This window comes from Dermacentor albipictus, chromosome 1 (assembly GCF_038994185.2).
Source record: "Dermacentor albipictus isolate Rhodes 1998 colony chromosome 1, USDA_Dalb.pri_finalv2, whole genome shotgun sequence".
NCBI classification, from domain to species: Eukaryota; Metazoa; Arthropoda; class Arachnida; order Ixodida; family Ixodidae; genus Dermacentor; species Dermacentor albipictus.
In genome coordinates, this window is record NC_091821.1 from 317411882 (window position 1) to 317438976 (window position 27095).

A 27095-nucleotide genomic window follows, 5' to 3' on the forward strand; every position below is an offset into this window, starting at 1 on the left:
GAAAAATCTTCGATTAAGTGCCAAAGACTATAGTGGGAACTCGTATTTTTTTTAAAGGTTCCCTGTCTTTTGTCGTTTAAATGTACATAATATAAACTTTTCACTTCATTAAAAATTTTGGATCAGGACTGGCTCAATGCAATAGAACAATATTTGTCTTCCACAAGACAATAAGTGTTTATGGGAAGACCTCCAGCAGGAATCGCGGGTTACGAGACGACATTCTCTAGCTGGAGAATGTGCGTATGTAATGCGTCCCCTCATGTCAGGGATAACACATATCCTTCACATCGTAAAAAGCATGGTGGCGATGACGTCAGCCGTCTCATGGTTTAGAAGCATTGATTTACGTTGATAAAATTTCATTCCGGTGTTCATCGATGTCTTAGAAAGTGCTGGGCGCAGTTTTACTCCAGAACTTCTGCTGGCTCCAGTTACAAAGCCCGTAGTGAAACTGCATGAGAAGGCAGAACGCACGTCGCCAAAGAAATTCTCCAAGGTCCTTAGAAAGTGATAATTGCGTTCATAAGTTTGAGTAGTGCGACAAACAAGAGCGGAATAAAGAAAATAGTACCACGACAGTTTCCTTTCCCATACTCCTATTGGCCACGCTGGACAAGCTGAATGCACAGCAGCTCACCGAAATGGCAACCTGACTACTATACGTTCACATGAACAGACCTGGGAGTGGTAGTCGCGACACCTGTAAGGTACGGTCCTTGAAGCTCTTACCAAACGCTATAACTCGGTTACTCAGCTTAAGTGAAAGAGAAATTTTTCTTCAATTGTTATATGTAGTTAATTGTTCTGCACAGACATTGTTTTGGATGGCAAGGCTAAATGTGCAGTTACTGCGCTCGACCTAGACCCGTCACTCTTTTGAGGCGACACGGAAAACACAAAGCATGCAGAAGCGCGGGAGTCGGTGGGGTGTTGTCTGTTTTCTGCTACTCGTTCCACTTGCACTGTGAGAAATTTATAAGCGACTTCAATACTCGTTGTACAACAGCATGACTTCCCAGCCTCCACTGCGAACACAATTATCCGATCTCAGTGCCGTCGACTACGCGCTGAACATTGGCAATCGCGACTAAATGCTTTGGGTCAGCCGCAATACATGCACTTAAGTCTGTAATGATTTCTGCGTCGCATGTGATTCACTGCATCATGGATCATAGATAATCATAAATGCTTCCATTTAAAGTGACTTAAATTAGAAAGCAACAGAAATATGTGGGTTTGTAAACCCCCTGAGCAAAATCCATATTATTATTATTTTTTTACCACTGTCACATCAATAAAGTTCTTGACTGACTGACCACTGTCACATCTTGAGCCGCATTCGCGTTGGAAACGTGGCGCACTGTACAACTCACCGGCATCGGGCGAGAAAGGCTTTTCCATGAAGAAAGGACACTCCTTAATGTACACCACGTGGTCCGACTTCCTGCAGGCAGAGCACAAAACGAGGAACAGCGTCTGAGCAGACATATGCGAGCAACAGCAAAGCGATCGAGCAATACCCGGTGTGAATCTCGACGGGGGCGATCTTGCTCCACATGGGGATGCACTCTCCGGACTTCCGCTTGTGGAACAGTGTGCCCTCCCACTCCTTGCCTTTCTTGAGCTGCGTGCAGATGGTGGCGGCCACTTCCGCTTTCAGCGAGTCAGTGCGGTGAAGCTCCTGGGCGTCCACGCCTAGCATCTCCTCCACAGAGTAGCCCACCAGCTTCTCGGCAGCCCGGTTCATGTACTACACACGTGTACAGAGAGAATGGGTGGCTATTTACACGACTCAGGAACTTTAAGGCGCAGATAGTGAAAACGCGTCAGGGTCAGGTGACACGAACAGCCCGCTGAACAACCAGTATCACCCACACATTGCTACGCGCTCTTTGTTATGCTTCTTCTTGTCGGTCGGTGCAAGTTAACGGCATGAGTTATGGCGCTTACTCTTCTGCACAACACACGCACGCGGCATCTCATTACTATTACGTTTCGAGTGCAGTACCACGATCACGACGCATTATCACGACACGTGATATACACTTCGCATTCTACGGTTGTCGCGACACTCACCGGCTGCTCTAAAATGCACGATGACAGCGTGTAAATAGAGGACCGTTTATTAAGCGATTCAATCAATTGCGCGGCCGCCGAACGTGCCGTCAGATGAGCTGGTATCACTATAAGTTCGTACTCTCTATTGCGGGAACAGTTTCGCCAATAAACGGTTTCCACACCCGAGGTTCTTCCGTTATCTGACTGCCTCCTCACGTCCGTCATTTCTACGCAACAATTTGGACACGTTCAAAACAACAATAAATAATAGTAAGCACATAGGCAAATTCTTTGCGTAGCTGCATCAAACGAACGTACAGTCTTGGTCAAAAAACTTGAACCCGCTGTGAACGGCCGGGAGCGGCTGCGCTCCGCTATCGCGGCGCTGTCGCCGCCGGCTCGCGCCGGTGCTCGCTTGCGCCGAGGTTAAAGAGGGCGAGGGAAGCATGTCTCTCACTCTCAAGCAACCATTGATAACAGGGCTCGCGAAAAACTAGTGCAGTGGTAGTTCTGCCATCTGCGAGGTCGTCTTGCGGCCGCCGTGGTACGGCGCTTCGTGCGAGTAAATGCGCTTGCCTAGGAAAAACTGCCCGGCTTCCATGCAGCGCGTTGTACTATAAAAACTGTCCTAATCATCGAAATTACCTATTACAATTTTATACTACACATTCAAAGGCGAGAGCCTTAGCCATGTGCTATTAGATAAACATTTTGAATTTGTTTCTGAGTGCGATGAAAACAAAAGATAAAACATAAATTGACATCTGAGTGCTGTCTAGCGTTGTTCCAGGTTTTATTGTAATATGCGGGCGATTCAAACACCGTTCGTTCAGAAAAGACCAGAAGCAGTAATTTGAACTACAAAGACACTCTTCGTAAAGGGCCTGTAATCACCGTTACAATACTTCAACTACGTTGACCGCACTTCTCCTCTAAGGAACGACCACACGAGGGCGTTTGGCATTGAAGTTCTTTAATTAAACCCACAGTGAGATATGAAAAATTTGCGGGACTACAAGACGTTTGCCCTGCCTGAGTAGCCGATTTGAATTAGACCCTTTCCCTCGGCATTTCGGAAAGGGCCCACTACCTCGCCTTTTTTTATATCTTCCTGCATACTGCCTCATTGTCGTTAGGGCTCACTCTCATGCACACGTGAGGCCAATGTAAGTTCATCCTGTTTGCACTGGGCATCACGCGCTTGAATCGCGTAAAGTAGACCCGGGCCACGTGATTATAGGATTCTCGTATAGTGAAGGCGTCACACCGGCGGTGCTGTCGCTGTCACGGGCTCACTGGAAAGAGTATTTTGGATATAGTTTACTGAGGTATCGTTCGTCTCTAAGAGAAAGGGCTTCACATGCAGTTTTAAGAAAATGGGTTTCACGTTGCGTCCTTTCAACCAGAGATCTCGGCTACTTTACAGTCTAACACATGGACAAGCTGCAATTGTTCAGGGCAACCACAGACCAAGCCGCACTCAATGCCTTCAGGGCGTGTTCCCCCCTGTGATTTCGTCGAGAGATGCAGGTGCCACCGCCACCCTAAAGCTTATGCTTTAGGGTGGCTTATGCTTTAATTTGCTTAAAGCTTATGCTTTAATTTGCTACTTGTGAAATTCATGATTACAAATACGACATGCCATTGTGACACATTATTTAGTATATCATTCAGCTGCAGATGTTAGATCTTAGCTACGATCCTCGCAAAGTACCCGTGTTCGAACATGCGCAGTACTATTCATAGCGTTGTTCCTTTAGTTTGGCCCCAGGAAACATTAACTGATGATTCCGATACTCGGAACTGCAAAATTTGTGCGTGTCGCGTTTGACAGCGGTCGCCAGAGACCCCCGCCCGCTCATCCAGCATACGCTGCAAACGGTATGCTAGCCAGTCAGTGGCTTCCACTTCGCCACCGCCGCGTGGAAGCCGCGCTGGTCGCACTAGTTTTTCACGAGCGTTGTTTTCAAACGAGGCTTGAGAGCAAGAGTCATGCTTCCCTCGCCCTCTTTATCCTCGGTGCAAGCGAGCAGCAGCGCGCGCCGGCGGTGGCAGCGCCGCGATAGCGGAGCGCAGCTGCTCCCCGGCCGTTCACAGCGGGTTCAAATTTTTTGACCAAGACTGTACGTGCTGACATTATATATGGCGCACCAGAAACAATGTCTTGTACCGATGAAACTTGTTTACTGTTTCTTTTTCTCCCTTTGTCGTTCGTACGAGCGTCCCTGTCAACGGCGAGATCGGCCGCCATGCGCCTATGCGCCGCAGGGGAAAGAGACGTTCGTGTGAAGAGTACCAGGGATAGGAAGTTGAAGACATTGCGAAGGTCCTTAACGTTGCAAGCGAGTAGGGGACTTTATAAACCTTCCAAAAAGCAACTAGCACGTCAGTGCGCCGTCGGTGACCATTGGCAGAGGGAGTGCATTATCTTAACAAAACGGTCGGCCACATAGACGTCTTTTAGCAAAGCACAAGCCGAGTCGGCGTTTGTTACTTTCTTTCTCGTATTGACACGTGTATTTATATTTATCGGGCGACCAGGTTTCACCGCCTAACAAATCTTATCGCGCAGCGCGGGACGCGCTTGCATGTATCCGAAGTTTCTGGAAAGTTATCGATGCTTCTATCCGCAGTCTGTTGTTGCCGAACCTTGTGTTATCTGATTTATTCGCCTGACGCGAATGATGTAGAACTTTATGGAAGGCACGCGGGTCCCAACGATTAGTCTGGAACATTCGACGATTGTGTATAAAAGCCGACGCGCTTGAACCGCTGATCAGATTTTCGACGATCGCCGACTGTGTTCGCCGCTTTCGTTGTGCTATAAGTGTAGCCTGTTTTGTGGGCACAGGTTCGCCCAATAAAAGCTAATTTTGTATTCCCCCGTACTGCTTCTTTCTTCGCCGTCACTACCACGTGACAGTATTTTCGTTTTCTGCGCTGTTTTTCATCTTGCGTCGCGTATACGGACTCAAACACTTGAGTGCCTGTCCGCTGCAACTCCTCACTGAAGGCGTGGGTAGTCTTTGGCTACTGCGGCAGTGACGGCACCTTTCACCCGCTGCGGTAGCTCAGCGGCTTATGGCGTTGCGCTGCTGAGCTAGAGGTCGCGGGATCCAATCCCGGCCCTCGCGGTGGCATTGCGATGCGGGCGCAATGCAAACACCCTCGTGTACCGTGCACTGTGTGCACGTGGAATGCTCCAGGTGGTCAAAACTAATCCGAAGTCCCCCACTAAGACGTGCCTCATAATCAGATCGTGGTTTTTCCACGCGAAACTATAGAATCGCGCGAAGGGCAAAATTACTGGCACGTTAGCGGTAACAAGTTGTGAGTACGAATCTTTCCGCGAAAGCGTTCGCGGAAGTGCCGGATGGGGAAGTTGCGCAAAAACGAAAAAAAAAAGGAGAAGAAGAAACCGGTGCGGCCACCTGAATCTCGTGCGAGGCACCGGTGACGATGACGCCGTCCCGTGCATAGTGCAGCGCAGAGAAGAGCGCCTCGGAGGCCCTGAGCTTCCACAGGTTGATCAGGTCATTGTGCTCGATCTGCATCATCTCGTTCAGGCACACGCCCAGAGAGCACGTCTCCGGAAACCACTGCGGACGACAAGAATCGGTAACCGTCAACCGTCGGCCGCGACACTGCCTGGATCTCAGTGACACTCAAAAACACGCATCACACCCAGCTATGCTTACGCAAATGCGATGGTATTAAGGCCTTCGTTATGACGTCCAGTAAATAAACGCGGTACAGTTAAGAGTGAGCAAATAGTTAAGAAGAACGTGTGGTCCTGATGCACTTTCACATAACGCTCGATGATACTTTCTTAGCGGGCGTTTTCAGATGTTGCGAGGGTTGTCGCCGGTTCGCACTCGTTTTCTGATTATAGTCTTATCCAGTACTAACTAATGAAAGGTGAAGTTCCAGAACAGCTTAAAGAGCGCCCAGGTAAACTAAATTTATCCTAATACACGCATCTCATTTGTAACTTCTGGCCCTTAACATTAATAAACAAAGCAAATAACAGGATAGTTTATTTGGTCGGGTACAGTATTTAGACCTTCACCTTCACACGAGGCCTTCACACGAGGCCTAAAAATATAATGTTGGACTAATTTACAGAGAACTCAAGGGAGTCAATCGTATACGGAGTTTACCTCCATCATAAGTGAACACCCTCAGCTTGCACGACGCATCGACACCCTCTTTTACACCATCTGCGCCTCGGAACTGCTTACACCAAGTACTTCCTACATCGAATCACGTTTGTGTCACTTCCGGCATGATTCTGCGTCCATAACGCCGAAGATGTATGCCACCTACTCGTCGACTGATTCAACCACGTTATACATAGACAGCGCTTCGAATAAGAAGTCGGTTTACTAGAGTTCTCTTTCTCTTACTTCTCTTACTTGCCATGATGTTGGTTTCATGGCCGTCAAAAGCAGTGCATCGCAAGAAATGAGCACACTCTTATGTTTTGCTGAAGGCACCCGAATCGCTGACCCATTTCTAACTCATATTATTTTGCTCACTCATCGAAAAGGAGTAGCCGTCGCCAATATGTAATTATAAAAAAACAAGTAATAAAAATGACGTTAAAGTTGGAATTTATTAGTATCTAATACCGGGTTACGTTTCACTACTTTTAGCACACATTAGCAATGGGACCTATCCACTTTCTTAAAGAAAAAAATTGTTAGTAAGGTGCACAATTCCTTTAGTTGAAATGCCTATAGGCTTCCTAAATACGAAGCGCGATTCAAGTCCGCCCGCATATAATATGGAAGTAAACGCGAGCTCCGGAAATCTTTCCCGAGGCACGCGGAACTTTGATGCAAATTGTGCTGGCGACGCTAACTATACTGGACAAAGGCGGGACGACATCGGCCGGAGATGTCGAGTGACCGTCACTCATTTCGCGCATCTGTGCGGCAAATTTCATCGGCGGTCCGCGCTCCCTGCTGCATTGTGGATGCCTGAATGGCAGCGAGCGCTCCCGGACAAGCGCACGCCTTCTAACGAACCTGTCGCGCGCCGACAGAGTTTGCTTGTCAGCAGCGCGCCACAGGGGAAACGTGACGGCGCTGACAATCAGCGTTTCTCGTGCGGACTCACTCGTTCCCGACGCGGAACTTGTATTTCAACAAGACCCGACTGCGGGAACGCTGCTTTCTCCGTTGGGAATGCGTGACGCAATTTTGAAGCCGGCGACTGACATGGCGTGGGATGCGCGGACAAGCATAGCACGAATGTTGAATATGGCCGCGCTTTTTGATATGACGCAAATAAGACGCCTTCTCTCTCTCTCTCTCTCTCTCTAGTGGCAAAGCTTTACTTTCGGTTGAGGATATAACCATGTGAAGACACACGTACACGCGCGCAAGTACGCGCGCCTAGGTACGCGTCGCGTGTGCGTGCGCTCGCGTGCAAGCACCGCCAGTGAAGAGGAGCGACGATGGATGTCGACAGCCTGATGGGCCTCCGATTGTATTCGGTAAAACCAACTTTTCCATAAATGTTCACCCAGTTTAAGTTTTCCGCATATATATCCGCGAAACTGGCGTCTTCTGACGGGCCAGTTGCAAGAGTTGCCGCGGAGGACTGTCAGAATGCGACGATATCAGCGGTTTCGGTTTGATTCTATACGATATATGCCGAAATTTATAAGCAAGAATTCTGCCCTGTAGCGGGTGCAATAGTCAAAGAAGACAGCCTTGTGCGCTTCAAACGCTCTGCAAACAGTTGGCGGAAGTATTTAACTTCTTTATTTTATAACAGTACAGAGTTGCGTCCCGGCGTTTTAAAATACAGACATTTTGCAACACTCAATCGTTGTAAAATAGATCAGAGCCATTTCGCCCATCGTATGGAGCAGTGAAACCAACAGCACACCTCAGAAGAAGTGCTCCGTTTGTGGCTCGCTTTATTATACTTCTTACCCTCGAGAAATGCTGTTAGGTCGGTGCCTAATAAGTGGCAGTGGTGCGCCCTCCGCTTTGTCCTCAGATTTCCCAACATTGCATGCGGTCTTTCCGCATGCCCAGACAAAAATGTGGCTGGTAAGACGTTTTCTTTTTCAACCAAGCATTTGATTGAAACAATCGTTATATGATCTATCCAAAAAAGAAAAAAAGAAAATGTGTTACCCACCGCAGTGGCTTAGCGGCTATGGTTTCGCTGCTAAGCATGAGGTCGCGGGATCAAATCCCGGCCGCGGCGGCCGCATTTCTATGGGAGAGCAATGCAAAAACACCCTTTTCACGTGCATTGGGGGCACGTTAAAGATTCTCAGGTGGTCATAAATAATCCGGAGGCTCCCATTACGGCGTGCCTCATAATCAAATCGTGGTTTCGGCCGGTAAAACCTAGGAATTCATTCAAAGATGTGTTCTATATATAGGCGCCGTATCTCTGTGTCATTCCCCAAAAGATTTATTTAAACAATATGGTATTTTACCAGTGTACTTATTATACAACCGCAGACGAGTATTAAAGTATTAGCCTCACATAAGGCATAACAATGATGTAATGACATATTTGTCGCAGTTAAGTGAAATAGCTTCCGTGCGACAGACAGACATGGCAAAAAAAAAAGAAAAAAGAAACAGTTCCTGCGAGGCGGTATATCATGCCTTTTGTTGTTATATCACCCTGTCCGTATGGAACACGGCGCAAATAATCTGCACAAGGCCTTGTGCCTTTTCTGAACTTTGGCAACTCTTAACTTGCATAGCAAAAAAAGAAAAAAGAAAGAAAGGAACTGCAGCATTTTGAACACGCAACCCAAGGTGAGCAAGTAGTACAGTGATGGTGAAATTTACCCTGTTGTAACCGCATTTCAGCAGCGGAATGACAGCTGCTTCCTCCTTATCGGCCAACCTGGAACGCAAAAGATAAGAAAAGGTAGGGAGCTCTCAGCGGTATCACAATCGCGTCAGGCAAACGCGGCACTCATTATGCATCACTTTTACGTTGCGTACGCAACATATAAGAGCATCCCGCGTTGACGAGAGGGCGCTGGCCCTGTTTCGTTTTCCTATGAGCGTCGCCTACGCCGGCGATTTCGGCTTCGAGGAGCATGGCGACATTGCGCAGTGACACGGGGAGGCACAGTTGTTCCCTCGCTCCTCCAAATGTGAAGCAGGATGCGCTGCTTCGCGGCAGCGCTAGACGAAGGAGCTCTCACGATTTCACGTTGGAACGCGACCGCGTTGTTATGGCACGCTTGCGCACGTGTACGTATTTGGAAACACGAACATCCTCGAATCGATATAACAGATGACAGGTGGCATCACGGACGTGTCAGGGTATTCCTCTGATATTTATTTCTCCGCGCTCACTAGTCTACGCACTTTCGGGCTGCCGTCGCTAAGAGCGTAGCTCCGGCGCAGGGTTATGATGCGAAGACATTTTCAGTCTTGGTAGCATACTGTGCTGCTACGAAGCCTCGTTTTAACATAAAAAGTGCGCTTTGTTGATTTGCCGTCGTGCCGTTATCTAACGTTAGACCCGATGTGACAGCGCTTGCAAATAAGAAATATGGAAGCAAGCATTGTAGAAAATTTTACAACTGAGGGACACTAAGAATATACACGCAAGGTTGTGATACAAGGCGCCAGCGGCGACCTTTCTTCTTTCAGTAAAATTGCAGATGAACAAATTATTCACTTATTCAAAGAGCAAATCAATAAATTGACTTATGTAGCGATGCGGCATCATAGAGACAGAGCTGCACCTCATAACGCGGGCGAAAAAAGGAACCGTGCAACGAGGACAAGGGCAGCGCGTGTGTCCATATAGTTTCGATATGGGCTAACCAACCAAAAGTTTTATTGAAATTCTTCATGTGGTGTAGCCGGCTTTTATATGTGCCGTAATGTGTTAGACTAGGCGTGTAAACCGTAATGACGCCACTTGTACAAACTGGCGAACGTAGATGTTCAAGAACGTATTCTTGTTTTCGTTTACGTGTTCGCTTCTCAATCTGTTCACAACAAGCGCCTGTGGGAAAGTGGGTTCGGCAAATCACTCAAGCACGTAGCGCACACTGTTAAAAAAGAACATAAATGGAAAAGTATAAGGGAATAAACCAGCTTTCGCTGCACTAAATAAAGCGGCATATCTCACTGCAAAGCAATTTGCTTTTTTACCATTCTTTTTCTGTTTAATTTGTTTGCCCTCCACTATAGCTGAAAATACGAAACTTAGTGGAGAGTTTTGTGGAATTCTTTAGTGGTTATTCACTTTCTCTACTTTTGGTTCAACTCTCCACTCGTTTAACTGATATTAAGCTGTCGCATCTCTCATTAGAACGATGGTCAATAATAAAATTCAACACAGCGAGCACCCATAACAAAGTTTTGCACGACTAGCCAACACCACGATGTTCTGTTTTGCTTGTTTTTGTGCAGGAGTTGGGGAGGGTCTGGATAAGGATCGAGATATGAAACGGCCGCACCGGCAAGAAAGTGCACACTGAACAAGCAGACTCACCCTTTCTTTACGACAGCGATGATACACGTGAACTGGCTACCCCTGAAACCACGAAGCGTTCTGCAAGGAGTGACAACACACATTCTCATTTTTTTATTGCAAACATATATGCGTATAACTTGTATGCTCTAAACCTATATATCTATATTCTACATGGATCCAGCCTTTATGAAACTAGATGAAATTTAGTACTTTCACTACAAAGCGGTAATCATCATCATCATCATCATCATCATCATCATCATCATCATCATCATCATCATCATCATCATCACAAGCAGCAGTAGCAGCCTATTTTATGTCTACTGCAGGACGAAGGCCTCTCCCTGCGATCGCAAATTACCCCTGCCCTGCGCCAACCGATTCCAACTGGCGCCGGGGAATTTTCTCATTTCATCGCCCCACCTAGTCTTTTGCTGTCCTTGACTGCGCGTCCCTTCTATTGGTACCCATTTTGTGACCCTAATGGTCCACTGTTTATCTAACCTGTGCAGTACATGACCTGCCAGCTCCATATTCTTTCTCTTAATATCAATTAGAATATCGGCTATACCCGTTTGCTGTCTAATTGAAATCACTCTCTTCCTGTCTCTTAACGTTATGCGTAGCATTCTTCGTCACATCGCTCCTTGTTCGGTCCTTAACTTGTTTTCAAGCTTCTTTGTCAATCTGCAAAATCTCTGCCCCAAATGTCAGCGCCGGTAGAATGCACTAATTGTACTCCTTCCTTTTCAATGATAATGGTAAGCTTCCAGTGAGGAGCTGACAATGTCTACCGTATGCGCTCCAACCCGCTTTTATTCTTCTCTGAATGTCCTTCTCATGATTAAGGCTCCCTGTGAGAAATTCACCTAGATAAACGTACTCCTTCACAAACTTTAGAGGCTGACTGGTGATTCTGAACTCTTCTTTTTTTGCCCGACTATTCATGATTATCTTTGTCTTCTGCATATTAACCTTCAACCGTACTCTTGCACTCTCTCTGTTAAGGTCCTCAATCATTTGTTTTAACTCGTCTCCAATGCGTTGCTGAAGAGGACAATATCATCTGTAAACCAAAGGTTTACAGATGATATTGTCCTCTTCAGCTGCTTCAGCCACAGCTGCTTCAGCCACAGCTGCTTCAGTCACAGCTGCCCAAATTCTGCACTAGAAAAGTAGGAAGATACCTATAAAGAACGGGGTCAGACAAGGAGACACAATCTCTCCAATGCTATTCACTGCATGTCTGGAAGAAGTATTCAAGCTATTGAATTGGGACGGTTTTGGAGTAAGGATCAACGGCGAATATCTAAGGAACCTTCGGCTTGCAGATGACATTGTCCTGTTCAACAACACTGGGGACGAGTTACAACAAATGACTGAGCACCTTAACAGAGAGAGTGCAAGAGTGGGTAGAAGATTAATATGCAGAAAACAAAGATAATGATCAATAGCCTGGCAAGGGAACAAAATTTCAGGATCGTCAGTTAGCCTCTAGGGTCTGTGGAGAAATATGTTTACCTAGGTCAATTACTCACAGGGGACCCTGATCATGAAAAGGAAATTTACAGAAGAATAAAATTGCGTAGGAGCGCATACGGTCGACATACTCAGATCCTTACTGGAAGTTTAACATAATCATTAAAAAGGAATGTGTATAACCAGTGAATTTCACCGGTGTTGACATATGGGGCAGAAACTTGGAGACAGACAAAGGAGCTCGAAAACAAGTTGGGGACCGCACAAATAGCGATGGAGCGAAGAATGATAGGCGTAACGCTAAGAGACAGGAAGAGAGTGGTGTAGATCAGAGAGCAAACAGGCATACCCGGTATTCTAATTGACATTAACAGAAAGAAATTAAAATTAAATTATGTGGTTTTACGTGCCAAAACCACTTTCTGATTATGAGGCACAACGTAGTGGAGGACTCCGGAAATTTCGACCACCTGCGGTTCTTTAACGTGCACCTACATCTAAGTACACGGGTGTTTTCGCATTTCGCCACCATAGAAATGCGGCCGCCGTGGCCGGGAATCAATCCCATGAACTCGTGCTCAGCAGCCCGACACCATAGCCACTGAGCAACCACGGCGGGTAGAAAGAAATGTACCTGGGCAGGGCATGTAGTGCGTAGGTTAGATAACCGGTGGACGATTAGGGTTACAGAATGGGTGCCAAGAGAAGGGAAACGCAGTCGATCACGGCAGAAGACTCGGTGGGATGATGAAATTAAGAAATTCGCAAGCGCAAGAAGGACTCGGTTAACACAACACAGGGGCAATTGGAGATCGGAGGGAGAGGCCTTCGTTCTGCAGTGAACTTAAGATATGATGATGATGATGATGATGGTCAGTTTCTTTTGGTGGCCTGTCCTGGTCCAGAGATTCCACGCACCCTCTGCTGCGTTAGAGGTCTGACCACCGCCTTAGTCAGGAGCTCGGCAGCTGCTGGGCACTGATGGCCATGGGTTAATTGTAGGAATCATGAGGAAGGAGGTACACTACTGACGTAAATATTTGCAGCATTTAATAGAGCCTTAAATTCAAAAGGTTCGCAGTGATAGAATTTTCGAGCAATAATATATATATATAAAGTAATGAACATGCTGAATAAAATGAAACTTCAATATTTTAGTATGAAAAGCATAATTGGACAGAACTAAAGAAAATATAGCGGTCATCAAGAAAAAAACTGCAATTGTGCTTGCATGGGGCTCTTGCATAGCCCAACGATAGCGTATGGTTGCACGCGCTCATATCTTGCTCATCTGTGCATGTGTTGGGCATGTCCGTGGCTCCTTATCTCAATGAATTAGTTGAACGTGTGCGCCTGTTCGTGTTAGCTCACAAACATGCGCTTGAAAACAAAGGCCTTCGATTAGGGCTAGCAAGGTCACACCTGCACAGGGCCACTGGGTCGATGACGCTCTTGCTTCGCGCGTCGACGAGCACCAGGTGGGGCTGCCCGTTGAGGTAGTTGTCAATGGCCGCTTCGGAGGTAGAGCTCAGCGTGCACTCGTAGTGCATCTTGTCGGCCGCCCACTTGAGCGCGTTGTACTGCGCGTCCTCCTTGCCGAACACAAACATCACCTGCGCAGCACAACACGTGACGCTTACGTCATGCAGTGATGAGGGGGGCGATCCGGTCACGAGCGGGCACCGCCACACGTAGCGCAGTGCACGTCGCACTAGGATTGCGTTTTCATTGTGGTCGAGTGCCTGCCGAAGGCGCAAGACCACAATTTATGAAGGGAATCGTAATACAAAAAAATTTTTGTGGGCAATTTCTACTTTGCACTGCCTGCTCTCTTGCAGTGACAACATAATTATTTCTACTGCTACTGTTTTATTGGGGCTACTATTTTCACTAATAATAATAATAATAATAATAATAATAATAACAATAATAATAATAATAATAATAATAATAATAATAATAATTTTCTTAACGTCAATGGCTAAACCTAATATTTTTACATGGCAACTAGTGGCGCCCCTCAAGGACCAGTATTAGGACCACTCCTTTTTCTAATGTTTATTATTGACGTTCTCTCCGCCATTCGGAGTTCTTTTCTTCTATATGCCGATGGTATCAAGATTTTAAAGGAAATTCATACTGTTGATTGTCGCATCTTGCAGTCTGACCTGGAGCCGTATTCTGTAACGATTCGGTTTCCGAAGAATTCGCTTTGGCGGTGGCGCCATATTTGGGCTGACGTAATGAGAACGAGAGGAAGGACAGAGGCCTATCGGCGCGCAGGTTTTGTTCTGGAAGTGAACGTAACAAACCAAGCGAACACTTCTCGGTAAATAAAAATTATTTGTTGGTGCTTTTGATGAGGTTTGTGTTTTTCATTATGGCACGTTTGTGTGACATACTCGCGACGTGTAATTTAGCGTATTTTGTTTACTGCCGTTGACCCATTTATGCCGCTAGGTGGTACGTCGTACGTTAACTTGGCGTGCAGAAATTCCACTGGAGATATCTAGATATGCGTGAGCATATCCCCAAACTTAAGTTGGCCCATCCCCAAATTTCAAGTTGGCCCACTCCTAAATTTTGGGTTGGCCCACCCCCCAAAATTAAGTTGGCCCACCCCTACTATAAGCGTCCCCATTCTCTCCGCCTTCATTCCTCACGCGCGCCAGATTGTGCCGCGATCGTCGGATCCGGCCCCTTGCGTGCTTTTACTCACACACACAGCATACGGCGCGAGGTGACGGTGTTATCGCCCTTCGACCTTATACGGAGCATCACGGCGACGCCGACGACGGAATTGCACCTGGAGTGTACATGTCATTGATATCGCAATAATAAAAAATCGCTTTCGCGCATAGCGTTCGCCACAAGCATTTCCCGGAAAAGGTTACGGTTGCATAAGCTGCAGTTGCCGGGAAGTGGCAGCCGTAGCATACGGAGCAAGGAGTGACGTCACGACACTTTCATATATAAAAGATGAATCCGCCTATCAACTGATTTTATTTGTGTTGCGATAGCGCTATGGAAAGGCCACGCACAGTTAGGACGTCCGACATGGCAGCGCGTACACGATAAGCGACGGTAGGAACAGCAACGTCAATACGGCGCCGCGCTCAGGCTCGGTAGGACCCAGTTCAAGGCTACGTCACATTGGTGTATCGGATGAGCTGATACCACAGTTTAGCTGGCCAACCACCTTCATAGCATGGTTTGGAGCCCATTTTTTTTTACTTAGCTTGCGTTTACTTTCATTCATACTGCCACTGTAGCTACGAGTCTTAAACTTCGTGTAATATTCTGACATGATATCGCATTCATTGCTTCGCTCTTATGGCGAAACTGCTATTTCTTTTTTATTTACTCTCACGCATACTTCATGTTTTTCTCCATAGTTCTGCTGTGAATTCGCTTTTCCTTTTGTTCATCATAAACTGCACCTTCTCGTAATTGTAATTTGATATTTCAAGTTTTTTTCCTGCATATGTATTTAAATTTTCTTCGACCTGTGCTCCAGCACTAGAAACTTACGGTTTTTCCTGTGCACGAAAAATAAACAATTGATTAAACAATTGGTTGATTGACTCGTTGATTCATATTATTATAAACCGCGATTCCGACAAATTTTTGCGTTCTTTGAAGGCGCGCTACTTGACAGAAATGAAAGCCAAGTGCACCAGCTTTATAAATTCGCTTTTGACCTAAATTTGGCACAGTATATAAGTTCGTAGATTTTTCTGTTATGTTAGACAGGGCACGCGTTGGCGCATTCCTGGCACAGGTTCTTTTGTTGTTTCCGGACATGACCGACCGATTGAACAAGTGACCAGAGGAAACTAACTCTTGGTGGACCGGTTAATGACACGACCCACTTTATTACAAGGTAACGCAATATGGTGCAAAAGTGCCACAAATAAAGGGATACATCTAGCTCCCAGGGCAAAGTACGCATATTCTTTACAACCTAAAACGCTCGTTGGTGACACACGACCACGGCTACAACAACTTGATTGCATGCTCTCGTGCTTCCATGTGCGACAATGTATGGAATTGCAGCCGGATTAACACATAGATGCCGAGTTGAGTGAAGTCCGTAATGGTCACTTCCGTTGTACTTTTCTTGTTGTAAGCTTTCGTGATAATTTTCGAAGAAAAAAGAAAGAGAAGAACGTTCGTTTCCCACGAACCCTCGGAAATAAAGAAGAATGGTAAAAAATAAAGACCGGCTACGGTATTTTAACAAGCGTTCTCATACTGTCGGCGTCTGTCCATGGTTCACTAAAGCAACAGCAACGATTTGCACAAGGCACCGTCGATAACAGCCTTTTGGCGCTGTGAATTATAAGTTTATATGTAAGCTGCGTCAATAAGACGTAATAAATGCGGCACCACGCTTTCATTTCGTTCTCTCTTAAGCTGAAATAAGCGTGAAACGTCATATGAACACACTTGAAGAATGAACTTAAACATTTATGCGGAAGCATCTTGCTCTACGTTCCTTCGGAAACAACATGGTGCGACTCTTGTTTCATACATCATTCAATACCCCCTTCATTATCTCGCTGTGCACCAGGGTTCGAGTACGCCGACAGGGAAACGTTTCCCATACTTTTTTTTTCGCATCAAACTGATTGACGTACTTCATAATATTTCCTCAAAACATGCTTCCCGCTATTTCCTCGCTACTGCAGTTTCCGGTTACCTCAACTCTAAGAAAGATAAAGATACAACCGAAAACTAACTCGGGACCACTAGAGGTTCGTGTATCGTGGCATCATACACAAAAAAGAGAGCAAAAAGAGAAAAAGAGGAAAACCAAAATTAAAAGTGAGAGAACGACATTTACTAGAGCGCAGAAACGTTTCTCTTCGCTGCACCCCGGTCTCATGGTATAGGCGGAGCACAAGACCGCAGCAGTCCAATGAAAAGCAGCGCTCTGGTGGTCACCGTACATGTACGCGTGCGGCAGCAGCCAAGGGGCTGGAAAGCGGCTTACAATGTCGCGGTGCCGCGCCGATATATTATATGACATGGTGCATGAAATAAGAGCTCTTCTGTGACGTCTTTTTCGTACGTACAATGCATTGTACTACGGTTTCTGTGTACATATATTTTAGATTTAACAGATCAATGTGTTCTAAGCTAAATCGTGTCAAGAACCGTGCAGCGTCGTGAAAGCCTGAACTTGTCTCTCGCGCGCCATAGTGCTGTGGTTCGACGCTGCACACACTGCATGCTGCCGGACCAAGCATTCCGCGCTGTGCCCACAGCCTTTCATTGACCCAGCTCGACACAACGCACGATCTGCTTACCTAACTCGGCGACAAGCATGCAAGTAACTGGGACGAGGAAGAGAGGCGTGTAATTACACAGAGGAGCACAATATAAGCCTTTTCTGATTCACCGACGGAAGATAAAGCTTTTGCAGTTATCTCCCACGTGCGCACTCAGATTATAAGCACTAACTAGAAACACGACTGCGCAGACTGAGAACTAAATAATCCCCTTTGTAAAGGAGCTTATTATAGTAGTGGTAAGCAAGCATTGTTTAATATACTTACGAAGTGGGAATTGATCAACAGTATATTGGTATACAACCAAGTGAGATATGCTATTATAAAGAACGAAATGTTCAAACATACATTACGTGCCCTAATTATGCAATAGTATACATGTATTCCCTAAGAGCAAATATTTAAACTTGCGCAAAGAAAACGCTTAGATGTTTACTCCTCAAAAGAAATGCATCATAAATGCGATTTATTTTCTTAACCATCCTGTCACATAAAGAGACCAGTATATTGGCTAAGTAAAGGTATCAATGCAAGTCTCTCGCTACGAGTATGTGTGATAAAGAAGCGATGCTGTGACTTGATGATGATGTTCCGATCATGATGTCTGATAGGAACGATGATGTTCCTATCAGACATCGCGTTACCCCTAATTAAAGTGCATTAACTAAATAGCGTATTTAAGCTACGTACAGGCGCACGCTATCACCGTAGCCTTGAAAACGCTGCACTATTTTAGGGAACCCTGCAGCGGATAGGAGCGAGGAATGCGTTTCTTGTCCATATCTCATGCAGGGGAGCAGACGCAAGTACAGAAGCGTCACAGACCCAGCGCAGTATCAGCTGGTAAGTGCAGCCACTTTGAGCCAGGAAACTATTTCGAGCTCGACGTAGATCGTCCGTAGCATGATAAAAGGAGCGCACGAATTCTATAGGCACTACTCCCGTCCTGGTAAACGGTGAAAAAAAAAAATGTCCGCGATTCTAATGGCATTGTGCTCTTGCTAGAGTCCTCGAAGATGGGGTCACGCAGGTTACGTCCGGCTACACAACCACGCCCCTTTCTACATAACGTTTTAACGAGCTCGGCGCCGCTGTGAGGCTAAATGTGGCTAGAGCCGACGGGAAAGAAAATGGACAGCCAAGCAACAGATATCGTTTGCCAAAGATAAACCATGCCGCCAACATATGACTTACTTCGTGGGCCTACACTAATTTGGGAGGAACTCATGACTCCTTCAGCGTACTTATCTTACCTTTCTTTTTATCGAATTGTTTACTGTACTGCTTGCAGCAGAGTAAATGAAACGTACAGCCTATTACGTTGTTCATTGTGATCGCAGCAGTAGTAGACGAGACGAATTAAAAAGTGAATGTTAAGTGTGAATGTTACCCGTGAACGAGAAGGGATTCATGATGTCTGCATTTTGTTGTCTTCCTGTTCGTGTTTTTCGTAACCTGTATGACAATATTATTTCTGCACTCATGTCAATTTTTTCGCCGCAGTGCGAAATAACTTTGTATAAGTAGTCGCATTTATCCCCATATTGTTTATATTTTTTATTGTTCATCTTGTATTTGTGCACGCATTGCTACGTGATGCCAAAGAAACCAATAAGGGACACAGACCTAGTCAAGCCGATTTTATGGCTTTTTGTCTGTGCCCCTGCTATCTGTACGTTGTATAGATGCAAATAAAGTTCAAAGTTCAAAGGAACTTCGACGAACAGTTGTCTTTCTAGAAAATCGTATATTACTTTATTGGCCTTTTACGAATTCTCGAGAACGCGAACGACTCAGGTAACATTTTTTTTTAGCAACAGTTGATTTTTATGCCTTGACGAAACACCAAGGGTATACAAGATTAAAGGTGTTCATGACATTTTAATGGGGCCCTGAGTCCTGCACAAGACGTTCTGTACTTCACCGCAGCGACCTAATGTATGTGGAGTATGTAAGCAGCACACAGCGGGGTTACTCTACGTAGTACTCTGTGTTAATTGGACAACAACAACAACAACAACAACAACAACAACAACAACAACAACAACAACAACAACAACAACAACAACAACAACAACAACAACAACAACAACAACAACAACAACAACAACAACAACAACAACAACAACAACAACAACAACAACAACAACAACAACAACAACAACGACGACGACGACGACGACGACGACGACGACGACGACGACGACGACAACAACAACAACAACAACACTTGCGACATAAGTAAAACGCAATGAACAAGTTTTATATTCAACCTGAAAGAAGTAATTATGCCTTGTAAGACCTTTTAAATACAGTCAGCGTGACTACGTCAATATGATTTATTAAATTATTATTCCAGTTATGCTGAATCACAGTCATGCGTCCTGTCGTAAGCACAAACGATTTACAGCTTCACGAAAAAAGAACACCTTACAAATATTATGTAAAAAAATAAATAAGAGCGAAAGCAAATTTCCTGTTGTCGACTGCTGTAGCACACTGGACGTTATTTTCTCCTCGCACACTACAGTAATATTTTACGAGAGCTTACTAAGCAACACCGAAGTTCCTTCCATTCTTTGAGTTAACACAGACGTGTATGCAAAGCGTCTACGATTCAGGACTGTGCTACTTACCCAAATACGTTTTCTCCAATACGATTTCTAGATCGTTATCTCTAAGCGCAGTACATGTATCGTTATTTGCTGAAACAAGGGAAGCTGATTATCTCACGTTGGTTTTGACAGCCAGTACTTGATATGCTGCACCTAACGTACACAAAACCACAAAATGGTGAGTTAATGCAGTGGCACCAGTCTACCATAGTGCTCTTGAATTAAACAGGTTGTTACTTTTCCAGGAAGCAATGATACATGCAGAAAAACAGACAGCAAGCTCACTTTTACTGATGGGACCGTAAGGTACATGGAGCCAAACTTCAGCGCCACGGTTCCTTTCTGAAAGAAACAAAGAAAGAAAACGCGTGTAAGATCGCTTTTACGAAAGGTACGAGCACAACGAATACTCCGCGAGACATATCCACCGTGATCAGGACGGCGGGAATGATGCGCCGAGAAATAAATGTATTCGCATGATCTAACTGGGTTCAAGGTATCATTCACTGTAGTGCCATCACAACTTTAAGTTATCTGCACTGTTTCACAATAAATATTTATTGAAAAGCTGCAGCTGGCGCCATTAAGTCACGTGGGCGATCAAGCAAACGCACGCGTCCATGCACCATGTGTCTCTTAACAAGAGAGCGTCGTATGCTCATTCTCGGGACCGCTCTCGTGCACCTGAGCTTGCTTCGTAGCTTATCTTCAGTGGAAGGTTATTGTAAAGCAGAGTACAAGGGCACTCTTGTGAATTCGGCCATCATTCGTGAGGCAGAAAGGACATTCTCACGCATGACAACCGCTAGCAGTCGCGTCGCTGCGCTCTGTTGCAGGAGGACAATTCGCACCGAGCCAATCACCAGATTACTCGTTAATGTAACACTCCAGGCCAGTTGGTAATTGATTTTATAAACTTACCGCAACAGAAAGGCACTGAAAAAACAACGCTTGTACGGTTCACGCCATCGTGTCCTGTGTGTTCCATTGCGCTAAGAAGTTGACTAGAACGGCCAGAGTGGCTTTCTTTTTTTCAACGCGTATTTCAAACCAGAGATCAATAATATGTAAAGCCTCGTTTACTAGCTTCATCATAGCCCAATGCTGAATGCTTTTATTGCGATAGCAATTATATGGACATTCCATGCGCACTTCTTCCGTCGCCGTGAAGTTCCGTATAAAGTCCAAGGGCAATAAAATCGTCACCACGCGCCGTATGCGAGTGAAAGCGTACGAGGGTGAGTCGGCGATCGCGGCTCAATCTCGCGCAAGCAAGGGCGGGAAGCGCGCCGTCTTCCGCCGCCGGCACGTACGACGCCAGGGGGAGGTTAGGGAGAGGGGGGGGGGGGGGGGCGTTCTACTCCGGACGGCCCGGGTCGCAGTATCTTGAAAGCCATAAGCGACGGGGACAGAGTCCGCCGTGCGCTGTCCCCGCGGCTTAGTTCGCGTTGATACGAGACGCAGCACGAAGGTCAATCCGCTCGCTGCTGCTGCCGCGTTTCCTCGCTCCAGCGTATTGACAGCGAGCTTCCGCGGTCATCAGGTGAGATGCGTTCATGTTTACTTGTGATGGTGTGACACTCTGTTTGTTAATTTAGTTGGCATGCCCATGTTTAAAAGTTTATACGGCCGATAAAACTACTACCCTTACTTCCCATAGCTGTCCACTAATTTGCCATTAAAAATTAAATTATGGGGTTTTACGTGCCAAAACCACTTTCTGATTATGAGGCACGCCGTAGTGGAGGACTACGGAAATTTCGACCACCTGGGGTTCTTTAACGTGCACTTAAAGCTAAGTACAATCGCATTTCGCCTCCAACGAAATGCGGCCGCCGTGGCCGGGATACGAATTTGGTATCGCAATCGATGTTTCGCCTTTCGGGAGAAACTTTCGGACGTGAAACTGCGACTTTTTTTTATTACTGTGGAAATGAACAAGCTGTAGTTTTCCTTCTGCTTTTCGCGCATGCTTCACCCTCAGTGCCGTGCCCATGGTTCTTAGAGCGACCGCAAAGCCGAGTTTGGAGCAGGATCGTCTTACCGCAGGATATCTACGAAAAACGCGAAAAGAACGAACTGTCCCCGAAAGTGCTGGACGCTACGGCCCGCTTTTATATACGGCCAGAATAAATAAATAAATAAATAAATAAATAAATAAATAAATAAATAAATAAATAAATAAATAAATAAATAAATAAATAAATCCGATTTCTGATTTCTGCATCTCCCATCTAGCTCCTTCCATGCCCGAGAAAGTACAAAAGAAAAAAAAAGAAGAAGAAAATGAAACTAGGACATGCCGCAAAGCCAACCAAGATTTAATAACCGCAGGCAAGAACGTCCCTCGGCACACCTTAAAAGCTTCGAGGAAGCCAATTTATTCCTTCGGGGCCTGTCCCGACGCAGAAGAGATCGATGTCGCGTGCGCGACAAGTCCATATATTTATTATTGAGTGGGAGTGGTGCTCCCTGAGTCCACTGTCCACAGAAACAGCATAAAATCAATAAATGTTACGCGAACCTTCCAGACAGAATAAAAAATAAGATGGCCAGGGGTTCGTAAAAAGAGGAGAGAACTGGTAAAGGAGCAGTCTGGCAAAAAAGCGACCGTAATTCTCACCTTACTTTTTCTTATACGAGACTCATTCTAAGAAGCATCCGTCAGAAGGTGAGACAACATAAAAATGGCCTTCAATCCACGCTGAGAAGATGGTTGGACAGGGAAGCTGTAGATGACAACTACAACGACTACCCGTTGCGATGTAGGTTGAAATTATTCAGGTGGCGACATTCACACGCACTTTACCTAATTATTATCCTAAGACGTTTCGACGGCCTGCGTCTTGGCTTCCGCCGCTTCTTCGTGCAGCTACAAAAATGAATCAGAAAGAAGAGAAATTCGCCGCGTCTCGTATGCACGCTGCTCTTCAGGAATCCTCATTATACGTGGCCTTCTCATAGCACTTTCACAACACAAATCAGTTGCCAAGCGGTTTTTTTTTTCACTTTACGTATGAAAGTGTAGTTATTGTCACTCCCTGCTTCGTGTGCTGCAGTCAAGCTGCCGTCGCCGTGGCAGCTTGCGCAACAGTAATCTTGTAGGCATGTAATCTTGTAAGCATGTAGGCGCAGGAGCACCTTATCATCAATTATGTGGCTCGGATGCTTGTTTTGAGCTTGTTCTTTATTGAAACGTATGCTGTTCTGTATGTTGTATGCGTGATTCCAAAGAATTTATGCACTGTTCACTTCCCTTTACTGAGCGCCTGTAGCCTCTGCCTTACGAGGGTATGAGCCATTGCATTTGGGGGTATGAGTCACTGATGATGATATTTTTCTGTCGACGTTACGCCACGAAGAAATCCCGGGATCCAAGCCATGGACAGCTTCGCTGTAAAACTGAGCCGAGCGATTATTATTCGAGCTTTCTGGCGAGACGTTATTAATGAGAACGGATGGCCACTAAAGCAAAACAAATAGCAGAACATTACCATAACCCTGGCCTTGTGTTGATCAAGAAACAGCGAGGCAAGCTATAGTAATGACAAAGAATTGAAGAAGAGCTCATGGGGGTCGCGCTCGGTAACAAAATAAAATAATATATGACAAGAATGAAGCAGAGTAAAGGAAATCTTCAAGGGTTAAGATAAGAAAAAAAGGGGGGGTGTCTAGTTCCGCGAAAGCTTACCTCCCGCCTAATACCACTGAGGACATCAACATACAACCCGCAAGTTTAGTTCGCTGTCTGTATCGCTGCAATAATAATAATAATAATAATAATAATAATAATAATAATAATAATAATAATAATAATAATAATAATAATAATAATAATAATAATAATAATAATAATAATAATAATAATAATAATAATAATAATAATAATAATAATAATAACTTGAAAATAACAGAAATACTGAAAGCACGACATAAACAAAAAGTGCTCAAACTACTAGGTATCTCTCTCCATTTCTTCTAACATATAGCGAACACTTTTAGTATAGTGAACGGCTTATTGTAGTGAGTAGTCGAACACTACGCCGACCTAGTCATGCTTCTGTCTGTGCTTAGTAAGCCTTCCTCCTGTTGTTCTGTACGCGCGAAGCACTGCGATAATTCAAACTTCCTTGCACTTGCGCAATATAAACCTGCAAGTCACGTTCAGTTCTACCAGGGGTCGGAGTAAGCGGCGTCTCGCTGCAATAAAATCACGCCAACGGCTTCGAACTTCTTGTATGCCAGCTGCTAGACTGAATCGAAGGCGTCATATAAGGTGACTGTCTCGAACCTACCTAAACGAGAAAAGTGAGTTGAGTGACATTTATTCAGATAGTCTTAATATTTTCTTTGCGCCACGCCATCAATGTCATCATTGAGTATGAAAGGTACTCATTACGTAGAAGCTCGTGGACGGTCGTTATGTTTAAACCTTCAAAAAGAAAGAAAGAAATATACATACAGAACAATTGTATGTCTGCAACGCATTGACACGCGTACTCCCTTATCTTTCTCGGGTGACCGCTTTTTTACCGGATAACAAGGGTTAAAACGTTATCGCTCAGAGCCGGACGCGCCTGCATGTATCGGAAGTTTCTCGAATGTCATTGACGGTTCTATCCGTTGTCTGCTGTCACCGAACCTTGCGCTTAGGATTACATTGCTACACATTGAGTGCTTGTAAGTGCTTAAACCTTACATAGTAAATGACGACTAAAGTAACGAGAAAAGCGAACAGCGCAACGATGTGCGCGCATCGAGGTAATTATTTCGTTGGATTGACTAGACAGAAGTAGAAAGAGGTACAGGAAAAAAATGATTCGCACCTGAGCGTGCAGATGTCAGAAATACAATTCAAACTAAATTAACGAAGCAAATAAATCTTGTTTTCCCATATTTTATTTCAAGTAATTTCTTCAGTTGGCAAAACGATGCGTCACGAAAGCAATAGCTAACGTGGAACAGTTGGCAAGGAATAGCAAAACGATGCTGGCGTTCTGCAATAAGACAGAAGTGAATTCACAAGAGTGTCCACACGTAAGAAATGTTTCCAGCTGGTCAGCGCCAGTTCGGTAGGAACAAGTAATTAAAATTAAATTATGGGGTTTAACGGGCCAAAACCACTTCCTCATTATGAGGCACGCCGTAGTGGAGGACTCCGGAAATTTCGACCACCTGGGGTTCTTTAACGTGCACATAAATCTAAGTACACGGGTGTTTTCGCATTTCGCCCCCATCGAAATCCTGCCGCCGCGGCCGGGATTCGATCCCGCGACCTCGTGCTCAGCAGCCCAACACCATAGCCACTGAGCAACCACGGCGGGTAGGAACAAGTAACGATGGCGAGCCATGGGACTGTGTTGTCAATGCGAATGCGAAACACGAACTTCCCTTCGATGAACTTTGTCGGTGCGGCCCCGGTCAGCTAACGCTTGCTGCAACTCGTTATTACGGTGCTCGCTTTTTTGGCGCCTGCAGGGCGACCTGGGTGAAAGAGGCGCGCATTAAATACGGGTCGTCGTTGCCGCCTGTGCGCAACGCTGCCGGTTACATCCGAGAGAGGCGAGGGAAGGCGGGCGGGCGCTGTGTCGAGCCACACGCGGTCAGTGCAGCGATCGAAGCGGGCGCCGCCTGCATTACACCAGCGACGAGAGCGTTGAGGGGAAGCCGGACGAACGCAGCTGGTGTAACACTGCGTGCCCCAGCGGACAACAACAGGCTGACGCCGGAAGGGGGCTGCGTAGCTGAGCGAGTCAGTAGGACGGAGAAGCCAGGACAAGGCGCCCCGGCTGTTATTGCGGGTAGCGTGGCTTTCGTGGCCGCAATATATATATATGTCGACGCCATCTGCACCATCTCCTCTCTCGATACCTTATTTTCTTTCTCCCCGTAGCGTGTTCTTGCTTCCAACGTCACGTGTATACTTGAGACACCGTCTGAGGGACCCTGTTTGTTTGTCGCTCTTTACTGCACGACTTACTAAGTAATACCAAGCGGAAAAGTTTTCGTAATTTCCGTACCCGAAGCAAAGGCACGCTGACCGAACATTCACAACTTACTGCGACACGTTCGACGCAAAATGGACCATTTTTACGTGAACTGTAAACGGCGTGCAACTACCCGTGTTTATTCTCTTTATTTATTTATATATTTATGCATTTATTTGTTTATTTATTTATTGACAAGAAGTACGTCAACTGTCTGCCAACATATAATAGGAGAAATTACACGATTTATAAGGTGGTAAGATGGTAATCTGCCAATATATTATCTTGAGCTGTCTGCCTTTCTTTTTGCATAACTTTATTCTAATGGCATCCCCAGCAAAAAAAAAAAGCATCAACAATCTTAGTCAACGTCTTCCAATAGGATGCAACTATTATGCGCGCAATCGTACGTTGGTAAATTATTTTATGACGAGAGGTGCACGTCGTCTAATGAAAATAATGTCTCAGATTACAGCTATGCATTGCAACTTCGAAGCAGTGTTTGCATTGTTACATTTCGTATAGTATATCAACAAGCCAATATACAGCACCAATATACAGCAATCTCCCAGCAAATTCAAAGTTTCGAAGGCTCTTATACTGAAGGCTACCAATGCATTTGAGTTTATGTATATTTAAGGGCACACGTGCCTATTGAGCGTGCAAGTTTCACAGGCGCCTAGAGGCCAAAACTGTGCGCTATTAAGTCTGTAAGCTTTCTTCGTTCACGTCTTCAGGCTCACGGTAATGCTTGGGAGAGAGCTGTGCTCAAAATTGTATAGTGCCGCTCCGAAAAACGGGACACAGGGATGCGCGCATTGTTAAAACAAACCGACGTACGCAGGAAAATTGCGCGCCGCCGAGGTTTCTTCTATCAACTCTGGAGACATAGAGTTTCTCACTATAACACCTAGAGGGTAATCTGGCGCCACCGTCTATGGGAGTTTCTTAAGGGGACACCGTGCCGTCATGGGAATGACGGTATATGTGTCTGCGAGGCTCGTGTTGGCTGGTGTTGTAAGAGGCTTTGTCTAAAACGTGGATACGGCTACGCAAATAACGCGTTCTCAAAGTAAAATCTTCATAAAATGTTTCCATTCACGCATATTACATCTTTACTCACCCACGATGCATGACCAAGCGAAGAAAAGCAAGAACAGACGACCAACTGTTTCAAA

At 45.5% G+C, this 27095-nt stretch overlaps 1 protein-coding gene across 3 annotated transcripts in view; it reads right to left on the reverse strand.

Moving 5' to 3' along the window:
- LOC135904083 (high affinity cAMP-specific and IBMX-insensitive 3',5'-cyclic phosphodiesterase 8B-like) overlaps positions 1–27095 on the reverse strand; it is a 333636-nt gene that overhangs the window by 22846 nt on the left and 283695 nt on the right. For all 3 annotated transcript variants that reach the window (XM_065434695.2, XM_065434680.2, XM_065434687.2), the window contains exons 2-8: positions 20216–20272; positions 13444–13634; positions 10561–10620; positions 8889–8946; positions 5493–5660; positions 1524–1753; positions 1377–1447 (exon numbers count right to left, since the gene is read on the reverse strand). In XM_065434695.2, the coding sequence (XP_065290767.2) occupies positions 1377–1447; positions 1524–1753; positions 5493–5660; positions 8889–8946; positions 10561–10620; positions 13444–13634; positions 20216–20272 (835 nt within the window). The remainder of the gene's footprint in view (positions 1–1376; positions 1448–1523; positions 1754–5492; positions 5661–8888; positions 8947–10560; positions 10621–13443; positions 13635–20215; positions 20273–27095) is intronic.